The sequence below is a fragment of the Fundulus heteroclitus genome, chromosome 12 (genome assembly GCF_011125445.2).
Source record: "Fundulus heteroclitus isolate FHET01 chromosome 12, MU-UCD_Fhet_4.1, whole genome shotgun sequence".
NCBI lineage: Eukaryota > Metazoa > Chordata > Actinopteri > Cyprinodontiformes > Fundulidae > Fundulus > Fundulus heteroclitus.
This window is the reverse complement of record NC_046372.1, coordinates 7,296,146-7,317,692: the sequence shown is the minus strand read 5'-3', so window position 1 is coordinate 7,317,692 and position 21,547 is coordinate 7,296,146. Positions and strand designations below refer to the sequence as shown.

The following is a 21,547-nucleotide window of genomic DNA, read 5'->3' as shown; positions in this document are numbered from 1 at the left end:
GCCTCCTAGTGGCGATCTGCGTTACTACCGCTCTCTGGGATTGAAGGCGGGACCGAGCAAATCAAAATGGCGGCACCCGTCACATTCAGGATGTTATTGTTAGACAGATTCGGCTTTTGGGACGTGGATAAGACAAATGAACGTCTAATAAGGATTTACAGACGCGGGAAACAACAACAGACGCTGAGGTTCATAAGCAGAGTCATCACTGGAAACCGTGTGGCACGGTAAGGAAGCTAGTATTATTATGAATGTCTGAAATTTGTCTGAATGGAGTGTGAATCGGGACGTGCAGCCAGACACGCCGGGAAACCCGCTGACAGTCAGCTGACTGTAAGGGCATGACGCGGTCTGCTCATGCGCTCCTCGTTCTCAGGGAACCGGGATAAAAAAACCCAGTCCGAGACCTACTGATGAACTGGTCTGCAGTTAGCGCGGTCCAGTTATCGTTAGCGTGGTCTGGTTCAGTCTGCTGACCATTTACACACAAGAGTTATCTCGGTTACCGAGCTCGGACTGGTCTCGGCTCGGTTAAAAAAGTGTAGTGTAAACGGGCCTACTGTGATGTAATCGTTCAAAACATGAGATAGAAAACAGAGAAACCTAAACGGCTTGGAAAATATGATCCAAAAATAACATAAAGATATAAACGTGGCACCTAGCCTGACTACATTCAGGTTTTCTGCGCTCCTAGAGACTTCAAGTACACAACAGAATGTATTTAAGGGCTATTTTTGGTTCTGCATTCCAGTGCTGATGTTCTCTTGCCAACTGTTGATGTGTTTGGGTAATGACAAGGGTCAGCATGTGCGACCCAATTGGTCTGTTGCTGTGCAGCCCCACATACAACAAACTGCAATTCAGGCACCTTTCTATCAGCAGCTTGAGCTCAGTAGCTCATCTATTTCAACTAAAGCTAATGGGCCAGCCTTCCCAAAATTCGTCACGGTCCTGTCACTGGTCCCCTCTTGGACCACTTTTAGTAGACTGACCACTGCAGCCTGGGAACACCCTGGGACCATCTGCCTTTGTTGAGATCCTCTGACCCAGTCATATAGACGTCACAATTTGAAACTTGCCAAACTTGCTTAAATCCTTACGCTTCACCTCATTTCTTGCTTCCAACTCATCAAGTTTGAGGACATAATGTTCACTTGCTCCCTAACACATCACACCTACGAAGAGGTTCTACAGTATATTTCACCCATCAGTGCTCATAATGTTATACCGTATGTTGATATAAGCAATGCATATAGCTAGCAAAGTTATTGACAGACCACACATTGTGAGTGTGAGCTCCTTGGCCAAAAAAGTGCTCTAAAACAATTTACAAATTTGCTAATTAGTACCCTGTAAATCATTTTTAATCTGTCCATTTCAGTTTTGTCCCTGGTTTCTATTATGTTACCATGTACTTATACTAGTATATAGTGTTATTTGGCCATGTAGTAAAGTATTATCATGAATTATTGAGCTAAATGGTCATAAATACCCTATAGAGGAAAATGATTTGGACTGCTTGTTTCTCAGATTGCCTTCTTTCAGTTATTATCCATAACGCTAACGGTTCAAATGTAGAACAGACCAGAGCTGGATGATATAGGAAAAAAAGCATATCGATAAAATAAATAGAATATTGATTGATATTGATAATAATCCAAAAACTTAAAACATATATTTTAAGTGCAACCATGGCCATTTTATGCTGTTGCTTAATGACCTATTTTTAGATAGAAAAACACACAAACACTGAATTCAAATGCAACCCATTATTCAGCCAACTATTTACCAAAACCAGTTTTTAAAAAAGAAAAAAAAGAATGTGCACTCTTTGAACTCTTTGAAGGGGGAGGAGCTTGGGGGTAGAGCATTCCTGGGTCTGTATTTGTGATCGGTTGGGAGGTTGTAGTGACTTTAGTATTAACCTACAGGATAGGCTAGAACACAAAAGAAAGGAAAACATTTCCTAATTTGAACTTTTCAAATGTGTAATTTAATTCAGTTGCAATTTTTTTTAATCTGAAAACTATGCATCATTCTTTTTTTTTGTCCAGTTTTAAACCAGATTATAATTCCAGATCAAACCAAAAGGATTCTAAGTGGCCTGTCTTCAGGAGACAGGATCTGTTGGAGTCTTATAACCACACTTCCTAACAGTAGACCGCCGTAGAACACAGAAAATCTCTTTAAAATTGTCAGTTGTTCAAAACACTCCACAGAAGACGACAAACACTGCAAGGTTACGCAGTGGTGGTCAGGCAAAATGACAAGCCATCCAAAAATAATAGAAAAAAACAGAACCCATTCCAGCTCTTAAGATGAGCCTGTTTTCCAGACAGCAAGAGATAAAAGCCTTGATAGAAGATTGTGAGACAGGCCTACAATTTGCTTTTCTTACATAATTCAAAACGTAGCAAATAATTGAACTTGTGAGGAGAGGAGACGCGTGCGCAGCTTCTGAGTGCTCCTGTCTGAATTTTAAGGTTTTGCAGAGACTTGGGCTCAAAACCGGCATGAGACTCTGCTGCCTGTTCTAAGAGGCTTATCTCTGCAGCAACGGCTGTTCTGCCTCAATCACTTGATGGTGTGCACTGTGCAAAAATTATAGATTGTTGGATAATATATTTAAAACAAGAAATGTACAAAGCAAGTACAATTTTCACTTAACTCATGCTACAGACTTGGCCCTGAAGAAAATAAATATTAAAACAATTCAAACCTGGGGATTTTGGAGTTCTTGCTTTACTTTATAATGACTAATCAGCTCATAATTGCAGCAACTATTGAATTCTTTTATATTGTCTTTTCCTCCTGTGTTTAATCCTCAGTTTGTTTCTATTAGCAAGGAATTGTAACTCTTTACCAAAAAAATGCAAAAAAAAAAGACACTTGTTTCTTATTTTAATGCAATTCATAGCTTCTGTTACATTATCTCAGCCAAGGCTCTTAAGAACGTTGGAATGCTTGGCTCTCGGTTTTAGGTTACGGCGGTAGCCGGGTGACTGACGCATGAGATGATTGTTAAGACTGCTCAGGGATAAAAGGCCCGCCCTTTAAACAATTACTACTACCAAAACAACCCCTCCCCACTCAGTCATACCCCGGCAGCTGCTCTGGAGACACAGAGGGACAGAAAGACGGTCACGTACCTCCTGGGAAACTGGAATCTTATTTCAGCCCGTCGCTGAAGGAAAAAAATAAGCACATGGACTTGAAAGAGTGGCGCAGAGTGAGAAAGGGGAGTAGCAGTGGGAGCGAGTGCATGGCTGGATTAGGAAAGAGGAAGATCACATGGTGCTCTGGCATGACAGATAAGCACAAGTGAGTGAGAGGGAGAGCCGGGGCTAACAAACCAACCTACTATCAAATCATCAGAGCTTCTGGAGGAGCAGCAGCAGCAGCAGCAGCAGCGTGGAGGACTGTTTGGTCTGGACCACTCCACTAAGCTGGGGGAAGGACGCTCCAGACGGATCACCTCGGACCAGCAGCGGTGGGCGGGCGGTGGGCTCCCGGTGGCCCACGGGGAAGGTGTTTGCGACTTCATGCACACGAGGACCGTACACATGTTGTCCAGGTGGATCTGGAAGGAAAAGTCAGAACATGAGTATCATTCTGAAGCCCCGGTCGCGCTCCACCAGCTCGCTGAAGAACACTGAGGGAATATGGTAAATAGACGGGAAACGTGATCCTGCTATCAACATTCTGTTTCCAAAATACTTTTACTGAGACTCTACCTTATTTTTTTCTATTTGTTGTTAGCTGTAGTTGCTTCTATTCATGTTGTGCCTCGGTTTTAGGTCTAAACGTTGTCGCTCTGCTCATTTTATGCCACTATGGTGTGTTTGTGCTTTCTTTGCAAGACCTAGCTCATTCTTTGGTCTGAAGATAAGGTTGCCTTTACACCTTATTGTCCATGCCTTGACACTCGCTTTAATGACCTTCCTTATTGCATTTTTACCCGAAATCTGTCAGCTCGTGAAAAACAAGAGTACCGAAACGGTTCAGAGAAGTAGAGATGCTCCAGTCAGAGTGTCTGATTTTCAAACCCCGAAAATTAAGACCTGACCTACCTAATCCGAGTTGAGCTGATTCCGATTTCTCGCGGAGAACTTCAAGAACATGTGACACACTGACATTCAGAATATTTTCCCTTGGTTTCTCGTTTTTAGTGGTCATTGTTTATTCATAGTAAAAGCAGAGGGGACGCATCGAGTTGTGTTTCTAGACAGCATTGGAAGGAGTTACTGTTTTAAAACAAAGGTAAAACGATGATTGTGTTGACATTTGAAACTGTCTGCAGCATCTCGTCTTAGTTATTACCATGGCTAACACACCCAATTGCACATCTTTACCCTTGAGACTTTCGGATTCCCAAATGGTTTACAAGTCCAGCATGCTACATGACAGACATAGGCCTACATCGAAAGCTAAAAGGATAAACAGAGCAAGCTGTTGAAAGTCTTGGTCTATTGAATGTTTAGACATGTCTATTGTTTCTTTTAAATAATGTGATTCAACTCTCTATTTCTTTTGCTTAATTTTCACATACTTCACAGATGCTTGAAATAGACAGCTTTTAGTACGATCCCACCAAGAATAGCGTTGTTGTCAGCACTGCTAGCAGCGCATAGGTGTTCTGCATTCACTGACAGAAAAAAACAAAACAAAATACCATTGTAGCTTCCAACCAGCTGTTCACCGTTCAGGTCCGATAAAGCTGAAAACTAGCTGTTAATTATTGTGTTAACAGACAGTTTTCCAGCACATATCTTTAGTTGTTCTGTAGTTGAATTCAGGATGCTGAATGCATCGCCAGGGGCAAACCTCGCCTTGGCTTTCCCCTCTTCTCTCCTTTTCCCTCCTGTTTCTGCTTGTCCTTGCCTGTCAGCGCTCAGTTTTTTCGGTTAAAAATAACGTGCTGTAGCTCCAACATTTAAAGGTGAGCACCAACATATTTTTACATTTTCTTACTCCGTTTCAGAGGGATCGTAACTTAATACAACAGTGTGCAGACATATATCATGAAGTTACGGGGGTTTTAAGTGGGATATGTGCTTAAAGCCGGTGGAGTCCGCTCGCAGTCTTCTCATGCTGGCTCACTAATCCACTCTTCAACCTCCCCAGCTTGTGTGAAATAAAGATATAGTAATCGGGTCTTGCACTGTCGTAGTGTCTCTGCAGGTGTCGTGCATTACTGCACCTGCAGCAAACAGCGTGCATACAAGAGTGATTTTAGTCAAAGAGCTGACTGCAGAATGTCTCTTTTGCCGCTCTTATTAAAAGCTGAGAATCTGGCAGCGTTAGGTTTGTATGAGCCATATTTTTGAATGTCTACCAAAAGCAGTACTCAGCTGGACGAGGCATGCCGCCTACTCCATCTGTCCTGCCCCCCTTTTAGCTAATAACTGTTTTGTGGAGGCTTCTTTCATTTAATTCTGCTGTTGCCTTATCTTTCATTACAGATATCACAGTGTTTGCAGTATAAAGAATGCATTTGTAATCACTGCTGTCACTGTCCGTTTTTAAATTAGCCGTGCTTTTAAGTCCAGTAAACCCAAAAGAGTCTTTTGTTATGACAGCTCATGTTGTTACATGCTTCGTTAAAGGCTTGCGGGTTAATATATGCAGTGTTTGTGCACAAATTCCCATGTGCGTCTGTGTGCGTCTGTGCGTAGCTATGTAAGACAAGGAATAGGTGCACAGCCTCAAGAAATCCAAACAGACCTGTCCCTCCCAAGTAGGCAAATGTAGTCTTATGGTGTCCGTTAGTGTGTTTCCTGAGTAAACAGGGATGATCAAATCATTGAAAGGTGACAGATTTGCAGATGGGAGGCAACCATTTCTGTATTTTTTTCTTTGTTTTAAAATTAGCAGTGACGCCTGACTGTTTGCACCTGGCTTTCACCGTACCACAGCTACACCATCAAAAGGACATTTGGGATATAATAAACATCAAGCATTCAAATTGCTTTAATACGTTGTTTTGGTAGCAAATTATATCTAAACATTTCAACAAGAATTTAGCTAAATATCTCTTTATATGGTTTGCTGTGTCCTGCAGAGAAGGCTGATATGTTGATGTAGGTTGATTGTTGATTAAATGCTGAAGTTAAAAGTAATGCAGATAAGTATAAGAATGCACACAAGTACTGTGGTCAAAAAAGAATTTAAGATTTTTTTTATCCACTTTGAACCAGTGTGTAGCCGCAGTGTCAGTTCGGAAGCTAAACCTGCTTGTGAACTGAACATTTTAACCCTAAAGGCTTTAGTTGTGAATGAACAGCACATCTTAGCTAAGGTTGTCAGACATGTTTTTTTTAAATATATGTTCATCAACTGTCAATTGTGCAGATGTTTTGCTCCCTTATTTGATAATAATAATAATAATAATAATAATAATAATAATAATAATAATAATAATAATAATAATAATAATAATAATTCACAAATACTCCCTGTTGGGTCTAAAGTTTAGTCAACCTCACACTAACAAGTTCATTTAATTGGGGTAAAATTATCTCAAAAATGTATTACACATTTTGCTGTTTAACTAGATCATTAATTTTTTTTAACTTACATAAGTTCTACTCAAAATGATGTTTAGAAATGTACCAAAATCAAATGTTTGCAAATTGTTATATCTGTTTTATGGGTTGTCCTTTGACTATTTGATTTAGCATCGTTGACAGTTTCTGGCAACAACTGAACGTCACATATTCAGTCTTTCATAAGGTCTGACAGCATGGAAGTAGTTTAATATCTTTTTTTTTTCCTAAAATTGGCATTTGAGTGATCCACTCCTAAGACGATGAATAGAACAGAAAATAGGTTCACAGTTAAGAGGACCTCCCGTGTGTATTGGAGCAGAAGTGGGTCGCTTTGCTTTTACTCATACGAACCAAGATGATGGCCCATTGCCATGGTGACCTCTTTCTGTGTCTCATGATTGACTGATTTTTCTCAATGTTGCAGCCATGGCAGCAGGTGCTAAAGCAGTATTATGACTGAAGAGAAAGATTCACATTGCTTATATCTAAAAGAGCCTAAAGGAAAGTGAGGGAGAAGCAAAACACGGAATCAAATGCTTGCATTATTATTTGATTCACATCCAGGATTATGTGTAAAAAGTCAACTCAGAGCAACCCACCCGTCAGACAGCAAGAATCCCTGTAAATGCTCCAAGAATTGATCAAAGGAAAGAATGCTGAAATTTAAGTTGTTTCGTTTGATAGTGCAATCCGACGGTTAAATTATATAAAAAAATATTGAATATTTTATTAGTTATTTCTAGTATCAGTTTAAAGAGTTAATATCTACTTCAGTTCAAATGCATCAACAGGTGAGACATATTTTGTTACATGAAATCATGTGGAATAATTGTTATGATAAACGCCTGCTAAACAAATATAAAGTATATATTTTTGGGTTGATGTTTTGTGTAAACTAATATCTGACTCAAAACTATCAACACAATCTCTAATTCATACAATACAAAATAACTAGTAGTTAAGCACACTAGTAAGTGTTTTATAGAAAAACTGTGATGAAAATGTATCGATTGTGATTTATTTATGTTTGGGTTAATGCATAAGTTGGTTTATTTTAAGACATACAATCTATGTTTCTGTGATTGAGCAAATATGGACAAAAAGGCTTTAAAAAGATAAAAAATTAAGGTTATAATTAAAGTTATAATTAAAAATTGTTTAGTAAATTGCCCCCACTAATTGGTATTTCTTGTATCGGGCTGCAAAGGGTTAAGTACATGGGTATGCAACTATGTTGATGGTTTTACAAAGGAAGTACAAACAAATGATATGGTAAGATGTAGGTAAAAATAAAATAATAATATGGTGTATGAATTTCCAAATGAGTGCACTGACCAGGAAGTGCCTTTGTTTGGTTGGTGTTTGGATTGTTTTTGCCCTTCAGCGTAAAAAACCCTTTTCATCAATCAAATCTCAAGAATCTTGTTCTTTGGGCCTTTCATTATACCCCAATTTCAGTCCTGTGTAGAATAAGGGGACTTTTTATGGTTGAGTGAGTCCTATATATTCATGCCTGTAATGCCACAAATTTTTGTGAAAAAGAATTTGCACAGGCAGTGAGAAAGTTAATTAAAAAAATGGGCAATGGTTTAATTTCTAAGTTTTGTGCCAAAGATTAATTTGGCCATTGCTTCCTGGTGGGTATTGGCACATCAACATATCTGCCTTGGCTCTCTTGCTCCTTTTTGCATGTGTGTGTGCGTGTGTGTGGGTGTGGGAGTCTCTAATGATGGTGTAGATAGAGGAAACGGGCGTTGGCGTTATCACAGAATGGTCAGTCCTTATCTGCTTGGCCTGTCTGCCTTGTGGTTGCTGACCCCGTCAGAATTTCTTTACCCCCCACCCACTTGTTTCAACAAAGATGGCAAAAGATGAAAAGGATTTGCACTGACATGAGAAATAATTTGTTGCAGGTTCCATGCATACCTGGCCTGTTTTAATGTATAACTTATCTGCTTAGATTTGCAACAGTGTTACATTCATTGTTATTTTCTAAAAGTAATAAAGGACACCTTTAATTCGCTTGGCATTGCCGTTTACAAAACACTAACAATATATAGCAGTTTGTTCTCAGCAGATTTGAATATTAATGCTGAAGTGTATCAAGAGGGAATGCTTCTTTTTGTCACTGATGTTATATTAGGTTTTTTTTCCATGGGCAGAAATTTGTTCCAATTGTTTTAGATACTTGTGAATCAAGCTTTGTAAGCTTGTGGTATACAATATCTGAGAAATCAAGGACTGTGTGTCCAGTAGGAACGAATTGTGTTTGTAGAAAAATCTGCACAACTGTAGAGAAGATTTGTTTTTGTGATTCAGTCTTGGTGAGTTTGTGAACATCTCATTACAGATGCAAAGCAGAAGGTTAAACTCATCTGCCCACTGTGAGGAGGTGCGATTGCAATCTTTAACGCCTCCAACTGATTGAACAGTGAGATTTCAAAGGGATATTTTTCAAAATCATGCTAGATTTCAATTTTGGTGTTTTCGGTTGCTAGTTCTTTTTTATATTAGTTTATGCTGAATATCAACCTAAAATATATTTTTTGGTACCTCAGTGGATCATCATTAACTGCATTTGTCGTCTGTGTGTTAGCTACCCAAACACATAGTAAAACTAATTAACTAATGATAACAACAATGAAGTTAATATCCACCTGTTAAAGTTGTCTTATTTTATACAGAGGAGAATGAAGAAAATATTGTTTAACATTCTACAAAACCACTGGTTTAAAATCCCAAAATGTAGCAGCCATTTGTTTAAAAATATTAAATCTGTGATAATCTATATGTTCTAGTATTTTAGAAGCAGCAGGATCCAGTTGTTGCTTTGAATTAGACACAAATCTTTGTTTTGTTTTCTGCGTAAACTTTTCACTCAAAGTCTATCACTTCTTGAGAATCTCAGAACAGCCCATGCCTTCAGGTCGCATAGCTGTGAGCGCGTAGGTAAATCAGTGCTGTGTGCTGCTATTTTAAAACTGTAGGTCATGCACATGCCATAGGATGCAGTGCAGCTCCTTGATCATGTCCTTCATTTCTGTCTCCATCTATTTTCTCATTGTCCATCCACCTCTATCTCTGCCGCAATTCTCCTCTTACCCCAAAACTCCAAATGGTAAGTTCGCTGATTCCCTTTCAGCTCTGCGCTGTTACACGCATACACAGAAGTTGACGTGACAGAGCTGTGAGAAAGGGATCATAGTACCAGAGACTCTTTTAAACAAATCAGCCGAGATGAAGATAAATGGGACTCTGTTTCTAAAACTGTAGCTCGGGTTTGGCCATGAAAGCGATCTTGGGCCCATTGTGTAACACAAGCAAAGTTACGTGTCTTATTTGAATGTGCAACCAAGTGGAAAGAGTGTGAGGTTTATATATACAACTCAACCTAGAAAGTGGAAAAGCTGAGGCCATATTTAGATAAAAGATCTTAGAAACCTGGAATCTCAGCCGTGTTTAGAAAGGGTGGATTAATGCGGGCTGCGTGCTGAAGCAGACAGAGGGAAGACGACACTTGCTTTATTTTAGAACTATGAGGACACAAAGGGGGGCAGGCTGCTGAGGAAGGACAAGGAGAGACATGTCGAAGCTTTATGACCTTTGGGCTGTAAAATGAAGATTAATAAATGTGTTTTTATATGGCTCTTCAGGGATCTTAGTTCCCTGCTTGTTTGGGGCACATGATACTTCAGTGTTTTTGTCTTTTTCTTGATGCAAAAGAAGACCATCTGACTTCAGAAAGAGGTTAAAAGTAGCACAAACCTTCAAGCTCTGAGTTTTGACCATCAGCTGAAATTATGTTAACTTCCGGACTCTAGTATAAAAGCAAGGTGTGTGTTGATATGTTTTCAGTAGAAGGTACCGTTCTATAATAGTTTGGTCTTGCTGAAATTATTCCACTCTCACCAAGCTTCATGCATGTTTCTGAGTTTAGACAAAATCAAATAGGATATCCTTTTCACTTATTGAGCTATGAACAGTTTCTGTATATGTAAAATATCTCTGCAGCTCTGAAGGCCAGAGTAAGACGGCTGCTCCTGAATTAGAATGTTAAAAAGTCGTTTTTGACATAAAGGCCTCACTGTGAGCCACATTAGCCTCGTATGACTGCTAAATGTAGGACGTGTCCCAGAAAGATTTGACAGCTGTACTCCACTTTGCCATTTTTAACCAATAAGTGGACCATTTAGAGCAGACTAAGGGTTTTGGAAATGAGGAGACAAACTAGTTCAGTGTTTGAGACTGAATGTGACAGCAGGTGATGAAATTATGTAAAAAATAATTTGAAATTGAACCAAGATTTAGGAAAATAAGATCCCAGTAAAGGTTAGTATTTCAGGTCTGAAACAAAATGAATACGTTATTCCCAAAAGTGGTAAAAGAGCTCCAGGATTATTGAAATGCTATCTGTTTTTGCTGTTATTTTTGAATAAATATTTTGACATTATAACATCAAGCGTATAACTTTGGGTTTGCAGATTTCTGGAACCTTTTCCTTTTGAAAGTAGATGCTTTATTTAAATAAAAACTGTCATGACAAATCCTCTACCTGCCTTGTGCTCTTTGGTAGAGAAAAAAAATCCTCACAAGAGTTTCACAAAATACAAAGCCCTTAATTAGAAATGTTGACAGTAAAATAAAAATTACAAACACTGTACGATTTGTTGGCTTGAAAATAAGCAGTATAGTCACATAATAGCTTATGTGTGTATCAACTTTGATACTTTAAGTATTCTGGTATATTTTATGAGTCAGTGGATTAGACCCTAAGTTAAACAATGTATATGCTTCTCTTTGTTTCTTTGATCACGCTTTAAAGCAGGGGTGTCAAACTCATTTCTATATAGGGCCACTTTGGCGTCATGAAGTCATTACAAGGGCCGGTTGCACGTGTGTAGACGATACTTTTCATTTCATAATTTCATTCCAGTTCACATAGAAGTATAAAAAATGCACAGTAACATAAAAGTAGCAACCTTAGGCCGTTTATACAGTTTATCTGCAAAAAACGTTGATATTGGGGTGAGTTACACTTACAGGAGGCACAGATTTAGCCATTTTATACACTTTCAAAGGATATATGCCTCTACTTTATTATTTTTGGCTCTTGAGGGCCGGATTATTTACCTTGACGGGCCGGATTTGGCCCGCGGGCCTTGAGTTTGACACCTGTGCTTTAAAGGGTTAAAGAATGATGGAAAAACTTCCCTTAAAAGGACGCATAAGAATGTATATGCCTTGATCACAATTTTGATGGAAATAATTTTTTCCCAAAATGCCTACATTTGATGAAAGCTGTGGCAAAGGAGTCAGGGAGTTCATTCTGTATCATGAAACCAACAAGAAAACAACTCTTGTTATTGAGACACAGAAGGATTTACAACGAATGATAATGACATCCTATGACTTTAACGGTACTAGGAGGCTTTTTGAAGACGCCCTGTTTCCACAGTGACCTGCTGCTTTCTGCTTAGCCATGAGCGGCTCGCTTGATGGTTGTTTGTGGCTGCGGGAGCATGCATCACAGTGCAAACAAATTTCAAAGCTGAATATTTCCCATGTTTCCTACTCTTGTTTGGCACGTCCATTACACACGACTGGGGTTTAAGTTCAGCGTCTGTTCGGTGTGATGGCCCCGTAGGGCAGAGTTGTCTCTCCTCTACCTGTTGCTGTGCACTGCTTGTCAGCTGGCTGACAGATGGCTTTAAGACGTTTCCCTTGCTTATAACAAAAGGCAAATCCTGCTGCTCAGAAATATTTCCAGTTGCAAAAGCAAAACTTGGTGGATCACGGTATTGAAACTAAAGGTAGCCCCCCCCCCTCCCCCATTATCGTTATTAAGCAATTGCACTTTGAAACTCCAGCTAAGAAAGTTATAAGCCAGATGATAAAAAGTTGAAGACTTTATTGAATGCTTGAAACGTCACCTGGTGTTCTTGTTCTCTTAGTTTGTATCATAACTGAAACATTAATATGAAAGGCTTTGTAATATAAATGCACATTGCAACTCAAACCGCATTTCACTTTATTGTGTATAAAGTAAATTTAGTAACGCAATTACTTGGCATGGCTCACTATTTGAGAAAAATCTTTCCAACAGGTAGATGTCTTAGAAAAAATTTCTTCAGATATTTGCTTGGGTTGCAATATTTGGGTTATATATTTTCAGCTGCAAAACCAAATATGCCAAAATATCTCTTTTTTAAGACGTTGTTCCTTTGGTAGTTATATTGTAAATTCCAGCATTAGAGTAATGCTGCATTTGCAGAATTCAACATTTTTTTTTCTTTAGGGTAGCACTCACTTGGTTCAGTTTGTTTTCTCTTAATAAACAAAGAGACTCTGACCTTTTTTTTCCCTCTTTTTTTGCTTTGTTGGCTGCTGTCTTAAACTTTTTTTTTTTTTTTTTGGGGTGGAAAAACAGATATTCCAACCGTGATGTCAATGCTGGTGCAATACGGTGCTAACCTTGCTCCAAGGATAATTTGTTATTACAGGGGAGGGAGGGCGTGTCTACGGAGTGAATCCACGCGTACACATACCAGTGGGAACGGACTTACGTGGCAGAGGTTTAGGTGAAACTGAGTGTGGGCTGTGACGTCAGAGGTTGTGCGATCAGATGTTAAACATATACTAAAAACTGTGTGTCGACACTTTCTCCACGTCTCGGTTTGTCATCTTTGCCTTGTCCACATACAGGATACACACACCCCTGTGCACTCACCACACAACGCGCCGACCTGTGTGAGGAATGATGACTTAGTTGTCAGTGGTGTGAGTGGGGGCTCTTACTATTGCAGCAAAGGCAGCGTAAGGATTACTTAGCTTGAAAAGAGTGTGAAGATGGGTGATGTGAGGGAGGTTCAGTCTGATCGGTGCTCTTTGAGGGGATTCTTGAGAGGCTGAAGAGCTGCTTATAGGAAAAGTTACCAGAGTCGTTTCGACTGCAGCACTTCTTTGTGTCTTTTTGTCTGAAAATAAGTTAGAAAGGAGGGCAAGGACAATACAATTGCCCTTTGGCAGGCAGCCAAACTATCCTATTCCAAAACCAAGGATTGCTCCCAGTCAGCTCCTGCCATCAGTGATATCACAGGAAGAAGATCATTTAGCCATTTAAGTATTCTGGAAAATATGCCTGGTATGTCCTGTGTTGCAGCGTGGCTGTCGAAGAGCTCAGACTTCAACGAGACACTGTATAAATTAAACATGCACTAATCAGAATTTCATGACATATTTACAATCTGCGGTGTTTGTAAAGCTTTCACCCGGTGGTTCCAGTTTCACTTAAAGGATTACATAGGCAGATATAAGGACAGCATTCAAAGTATTTTTTTTAGGTTCCTCATTAACTACTAATATTAAAAGTACCGATCAAGAGAAGCGACAGTACTCTCTCATACACAGAGACCACTCTGTGTATGAGAGAGTTGCTATATAACAGAATCTTTTATGTTTTAAAACAAAAGCAAAAGGATTTTTTAGCTCATATCTTGTTTAACATCTTCTGTTAGAGATTGTGGCTAACAATGTATTTAGGATTATTCTGGAAAATGTAGAACCTTATCTTAACTCTCAGATTTCCAAAATGTTAACAATTCCAAAGCCTGCATGCCACATGCTATGAAGAGCTTGAAAGCTTTAAAGGAAAAAACAGCAACTTTGCTGTACTCCATTCGTCCTCATTGCTATCCGCTGAACGTATTGCTCTCTCTTGCTTTCTTGCAGCCTGATTGGCATGCCTTTACATATTGTAGATAATAAAGAGGTGCATCTAAATAAATCAGAATATTATTTAAAAGTTCATGTATTTCAGTAGCTCAGTTCCCTAAATTACACGTTATATACAAAAATGACACACATACTGATGTTTTCAAGCCTTTCTTTCAGTTAAGAAAGATTATTTTCTGCTATCAGCTAATGAAATCATGACATTTTGTTAATTACATTATAATAATACATAAATGCAATCTGGAATTTATTAAAAGTGTGTTTAATACCTGCTCAAAGGTTGTTATTTTCAAAAGGTACTCATGATAAGTCTCGTCGGAATCCATATCCCAATATGAGTTGTATCTGTAGTTTATTTTCCAAACAGGCCATCAGTGATCAGAGCGTTAAATCTTTCTATTACCTGAATTGCCTTATTTGTCAGGGCATCTTTTGCTATTTTTAAAAATAGATTGAAGCTAATGAATGTATTTCTCGTGGCCTGTTAACTCAGGTGTACTGTTTGGACCTAATCACAGGCACATTCCTACAGACACATATTCACCATCCCATCTTTTTTTCAGACAAATAAGGCAAACATATTGGCAGCTTTTTGGTTTATACTTGCCAACTTTTATTTTATTGTCTGAACAAAGCACACCAGCACACATCCCTAAGAGTTCTGTAACTTTACCTGACAGAGCCACATTTGGTCTTGGGGTTACAAGAAATGTTGCCAGTTTATTCTGAATGAATGCTTTTGTTCACACGGGAACATTCAATCCCAGTGAACTTTCAACAAACTCAACGTATCATCTGCGTCTGCCCCATCAACTCTTAAAAACAATACAAGTTTGTGCAGGTAACTTAAAGGTCTCATGACACATTTTTACTCAGGCTGTAAGCTATACCTTTAACTGAGTGCATTTTTACGTACTCAGCCTTATGGCTGAATAGTGATGGAGACCTAGAGGGAAGGTCCCAGTCACTAATACATATTTGTATTTTTTTTTTTAGTGTGATGCTTCTGTTTGAACAGCATCAGGGATGTTTTACCCTGAAAGTTAAAACACACACAGGCTTGTTCCTGCTCAAACACTCCAACTTTCCAGACCAGACCAGACAACCAACAACCTGAACACAATTTGCAGTGATTGTAATTAGCAAGAGAAGTAGTCTGGAGTGCATTTGTTAGTTAAAATAAACAAAGGAGAGGACTACATTCTTATTTTGAAATGACAATGAATTTATGTTGTCCTGCTCCATATTTTGAACACCAGGCAAGCAATCGTCTGTAGTAAATTCACTCAGTGTTTACTTTTGGACTCCATGCACATGCTTGCACATTCTCCACCAGATCCACCACTGGATTGGAAATGCTTTTGTCTTTGCTGCGCATTGAGATGATGATTATGATGAGCAAAAGAGACGTCATCCCCCCCAGCGTATTACGCACTTTGTTGAGGGGAATCCCACACTGACCTTAGCATCCTCCTCAGACCAGATTATAGGATTGCGTCTCAGCCTTGGGCGATGAGGCAGATTTCTCTGGAGATATGCATTAGTCATCACTTGGTTGCACAATCACCTTGGAGACTAAGGAGCTCAGAGTGACATCCCAATAGGAAGTTGTGTCACTGGTTTAGAAACTCTGCTTAGCTGTGAGTCAGTAGCAGCATCAGAAAAGGAGGTATTCCCTGTAGCGCCGAGCAGGGTTGGAATAAAGAGCTCTGGTGGAGGTTCAATGTGAGAGGCTTTAAATGTTCTTGGATTAGTGGGACATCCTGCTGTGATACTTTATTAGCCTAAATGATCAAGTTTGATTCTCATGCTTGCAAACAGGGCAGGACCCCCTTCGTTTAACACGTTGTTTCATGACCACATCCTCGCATTCTATGCATGTCATTTTTTTTTAAATATATTTCAAAGCTGGAAAGAGCAGCATCAAAAATAACTTTCTACATTTTTGCAACTTCATGGTTAACTCAAACACAACACTCAAATTTAAGACATATTCAAAATGTCAAACTTCACTAAAGTCTAACAGCAGATTCTGACCCAACAACCAATGACTGATCTTTACATCCCAACCACCAATGTTTATAGTGTTTTTTGTTACTGTTATACAAGACAATCTAGTAAGATAAACAAGAAAGCGTTTCAGGAACCTCAAAACTTGATGTTTTGAGGTTTTATCACATTTTTATCACATTTTTCATCTGCTTGTCGTGTTATTTTTCTCAGTTGTGAACAACATAATGTTTAAATACTATGAAATCTCTGCTAATAACACTTCTAATAAACAAGTGCTCATGTTTGAATGACATATATTTTTCTCTCCTTCTTTTTTCTCTACCTGTAGTTTTGATGTGGACAATGGCACGTCATCAGGTCGAAGCCCCCTGGACCCAATGGCCAGCCCGGGCTCAGGCCTCATCCTGCAGGCCAACTTCGTCCACAGCCAGCGGAGAGAATCCTTTCTCTACCGCTCTGACAGTGACTACGACCTTTCCCCCAAATCCATGTCCCGAAACTCCTCCATTGCCAGTGACATGTGAGTTGCATAGTTATTATTTTTTTTCTTCAATTCATAACACTTAGAATATGCACCCACACACAATGTAAGCTTGTTAATTTCAATACAAGCTTTTGTGCCTTTTATTTCTGCTTTGGTGAATCTGTGTCACAGCTGGGTGGTTTCAGGGCCGGTTCTACACATCAGAGGAAGCATGCATGAGAAGCAGCTGGTTGTTGTGTCACGTAAATTCTTAGCTATACCCAACTGGACAAATAAGTGTGTAGCTAACAACCTGTGAAAAGCTCATTATTTCTCTTTAACAGTTGTGCCATAATATCAGTTTAGCACTAAAGCCATTTCATTTATTAAGACAGAGCTTACATGATGTACATCAGGCCAATTTTAAAGCATATTTATCCAGGTCTCTTTACTCTAAATGCATCTTGTGTTTTGCGATAGGAGCACCTGAAAAGTAATGATCTCATTAGATTTTTATCCCAAGCATACCAGTTCACAGGTTTAAAATATGCTGGAAAGGCTTTTCAACTTCACCTTTTTGAATTAAAAACAGTAAGAGAGAAATATAAATATTTCCCTTTATAATCCCACAGAGGGGACATTTGTCTTTGTGTTTAACTCATCCCTCAGGGAGCAGTGGACTCCCTTACAGTGGCACCCAGGGATCAATCTAGCGCTAAGGGTCTTGCTCAGGGAGCCATGGTGGCAGTCTGCAGATATCAAACCGGGTTCTTGCAGCCTTATCAGAATGCAACTGTGCTGCTTTAACCACTGGGCCCCATTGCTCCTCCTAGTAGGTAACAGCTTGGTGGCAAAGGCAATTGGTGCAGGTACATTAAATGCGCAAATTTAGTATTTTATCTGTATAGTTAGATTTCAGCCAAAAATGGCTTAGGCCTTTTAAGGACAGTTAGTATTACAGTTAAAGGTAAGGTAGTGTGTGTGCTCGTTCCTTGTTAGTTTCTGCTTGCCAGCTGCACACTTCTGGTGTTTATGTATCCAGTGAGCTTTAGTTTCAGCCATTCTGCTCTCACCGTATACTTTCAAAATGGCTGAGAGTTGCAAGAAGCAAACTGTCTTACAAGTTTATGAGAAGAAGAGGAATGCTTCGGAAGAAATTAATAAAACCAGAGTGGATTTGGGAGATTCTTTCACGCGATCCCCCTAAGGAGCAGAAGAGCTAGTAGGATGGTCTTGTGCATGTGGTGCAGTTATTCAAAAACTGACTTGGGCATTTCTTACTTATGTTTCCGGAAACATTATCCACTGTACCTTTAAGATATAATTGTGATATTTATTTGCCTTTCAAAAATTGCCTGGTGTAAAACAGTAGATGTTAACCACACAGAATTCCGTGACCAATATTCAAGCTTTAATGGGCTAATGCCAAGTTTAACCAATTCAGATTTTGGTTTTAAGAACTATAACTTAAGAAAACATAAGAACAATTAAAATATTTTTTCAAGCGGTTTAATTTATATCAGAAGAGGTGATGTCACACCATGTGAGAAAGGAGTCACTTTGAAATAGGATTTTGTTGTTATATAACAAAAATAAACACATCACAATAGAAATGTGGCATCAGTTTAAAGAGTTTTTTTTAAAGCCTTCACATGAGCACTTATTGCATTTTTGAGACGTAACAGAAATCTGACTGGACCCACTCTGACAAGCAGTTAACTTTAAAACTAATCTAAGTTTGATCAAAATGAAGAAGCTGAGAGCATCATTGGTTGTCTGATTATTGCAAATCGACAAAAACTAGCTCAGGACAATTTGAACTTTTTGTTTTAAAGTAGAGAAGTGTGAGGAGAGGGAAAGTAATGGGAAAAGGGTGAGGGATGTTGACACAGGTGCCAAAGAAACACTTGCATACTTTACAGCAGCCTTGCTGTGATTCAGCACAAAAAATGGTACGTTCTGATACTGAAACCTGATATGATTGTGACATTTTCATTTGTTTTTCAAGTAAAGCCTTACATGGTATTCTACTTCTAGAGAAAACTTTTCTCGGAATTTTCAGTGCATAATAAAGGCTACAAATCTCATGATATGACGTGCTCTGCTTTTTTTCCTTGCGTCTACAACTTAATATCACAGTTCCAGAACACAATTCTTACTGTCAAATATAAGCAATATATGGATTTCCTACTAATATAAACCCCACTCTCCTTATTTATTTCAGTCATGGTGACGATATGATTGTAACTCCATTTGCACAGGTATGTTGATTTTATCTTAACGTTGTATATTGTGATGATCCCTGGCTGATTCAGTCCTAATCTATCATATCCCGCTTAGGTTCTTGCAAGCTTAAGAACTGTACGGAACAACTTTGGTGCATTAACTAATCTACAGCAAGAAAGAGCATCTAGCAAGTAAGTTGCTTTATTTCTCACGATCAAGAACTGAAATTAACTGAGAGGCTTGGTATGGTGCAGCCTGTAATTTCTAGATGATTCCCACATTAAACATTCAGACATGTAGGAGATATTTTCCTAGCTGCTAAAAATGTAAGAGTCCTGTTGAATAATCAATCACCCCGTGGTTGGTGTGTACAGTCTGGAATGATGTAGAAATATAGTTGTGCAGCCCATCAGATTCTTGTGAAGACGACTGGGATGTTAATAGATAGAAATAGCTATAAAAAAAAGATATAAATCATGGTGGTTATTATTTTTAAATGATTATAAAATATAGAGACAGCTCTTAAGTCATGTTGCATTTTGACCAATGGATAGCCTCAAACACACTTGGCCTTGCACAGTTGGCTGTGTCTGCCCTCTCCTGTTGTTTTTCTGGTACTACAATAGCCCTGACAGCAATTTCATTACAGTAGCTTCTCACAGTCACATTGCTTCACATAAATGAACGCACAGAACCCATAGCGTTCAACAAATTATAATTACGTGTTAATGGCAGGATATAATATTGTGGTTCTGTTTTCCCCCAACAACAGGAGATCCCCCATGTGTAATCCACCCCCCATCACCAAGACCACCTTTACAGGTAAGATATTTAAACAGCACGTGTTAAAAGAAGATTGGTAATTCATTGTTGTTCACTGAAATATCAGTTTGTTGTTCATATAAAAAGGCATTATAAATATGTGTGAGCTAATCTTAGTATTTTCTGTTTCTTTGCATTTCACTAACTCATATAGTGCTTTACTGACGATTGATTTTAGAAAAAAAATGACAAATTGTTGGACTATTCAGTTACTTTTTCCAATCCTAAGGACAGCTACAAACATGTGAAACATAAGTGACCATCTGTAATAAAGTTGAGTGGGTAACAAAAAATAATATCAATGGTTATTTACTGGATGTTCACAGCCGACTTGGATAGTCGAATGTCCTTTACCCGTTAGACAGTCAGCTTTAACTGCACAACCTGTCTGGCCTCCTCTGAATGGGTTTTCTGAGGAGGGCATGGCGCAGACTATCAGATGGCTAGAATAGACTTGCCCTTGACAGTCAGCAGCACTTTCAGTGGCTGTAACCTAGCTCATGTTTGCCAAGAGATACTGTATAACCTTCGAAACCGATAAATCATTTCACGTGTCCCATTTAGTACAATGATCGTGACAGCAAAGGCAGCCACAGAACCAAAACGAGCGGATTTCAATAATTCACTGTTATCACAAAATGCAAAAAAAGGGTACTAGTGAATTGGTCACGTTTGCCTTCTACATTTGAAACACATTGAAGGCATTCTGCATCCAAATCATTCATAACCTGCTTATATGTGGGGGTCCCGGTGACATTGTGCTATATTTAGCACACAATCACACTGCTGCAAAACCATTATTGCTCCTGCCATAAAGTGGCGACAGCTGTGAGTCATGGGCATCATTACATCAGGGTATTGACCGATCAACGTAGTGCAAAAGCATACTGACTCTGCAGCGAGATGGCTTGTAGAGCAAAGCAATAAAAGAGCATAATTAATATTAACTTAACCAATTTCTCAGGCGCAATAAAGTTGCAATTTGATTACAAGGGGATTTTGGTTTTCTAGTTTTCATGGACTGATTGATTGATTTATAAATTAGGAATTGAAATAATTTTACCTAAGTCTAGACTGTTGTGTTACATCTATGAACCGCTGTGTGTTTTATTGGGGTTTTAGGTGATAGACCAATAGAAAGTGATCATAAAATGGAAGGAAGATTACACATGGTTTCCAAAAATTTTCGCAAATAATAATTTGCAAACTTTGGCCTGCATTCATATTCAGCACCCCTTAGCCTATGGTTTGAAAGAACCACTTTTCAGTTACAGCTCTAAGTCTTTCAAAGTATGTCTCCACCAGCTTTGCACATAGAGGCTGCGTATTTTACCCATTCTTCTGTGGAACATTTCTGAAATTCAGACGGTTTTAATAGTGTACCAACTTCCAGTCTCCCCTACGATCCTAGACTTTGATTGGGCCATTCTACCATGAATGATGGTTTAATATGAACCATTCCATTGTGACTCTGGTCAAAATATGGCCATAATATGGGTCTGTACATATTATATATGGAGCTGTTTCTGCTTAAATGTGAGCCTTCACCCCCGTCTTGTGTCTTTTGCAGGTCTCTAACAGGTTTTTTTTTTCATATTGCCCTTCATTTAACTTTAACCATCTTCTCAATAACTCTTATCAGCCTCCCCGTCCCTGCAGATAAAAAGCTTCCCCACTCCATGAGGCTCACACCACTATGTTTCACGCTGGGGATGGTGTATTCAGGGGGATGTGAAGTCTAGGT

At 38.9% G+C, this 21,547-nt stretch overlaps 1 protein-coding gene across 6 annotated transcripts in view; it reads left to right on the top strand.

Annotated features, from left to right (window-relative positions):
• The window catches only part of pde4d (phosphodiesterase 4D, cAMP-specific), a 271,210-nt gene that overhangs the window by 225,923 nt on the left and 23,740 nt on the right, over window positions 1–21,547 (top strand). For 5 of the 6 annotated variants that reach the window (XM_012870008.3, XM_012870007.3, XM_012870009.3 and 2 more), the window contains 4 exons: window positions 16,621–16,812; window positions 18,980–19,016; window positions 19,096–19,172; window positions 19,754–19,803. In XM_012870008.3, the coding sequence (XP_012725462.2) occupies window positions 16,621–16,812; window positions 18,980–19,016; window positions 19,096–19,172; window positions 19,754–19,803 (356 nt within the window). Of the gene's footprint in view, window positions 1–3,435; window positions 3,666–16,620; window positions 16,813–18,979; window positions 19,017–19,095; window positions 19,173–19,753; window positions 19,804–21,547 lie in introns of those variants that run through there. The other variant, XM_012870011.3, reaches the window with a different exon arrangement.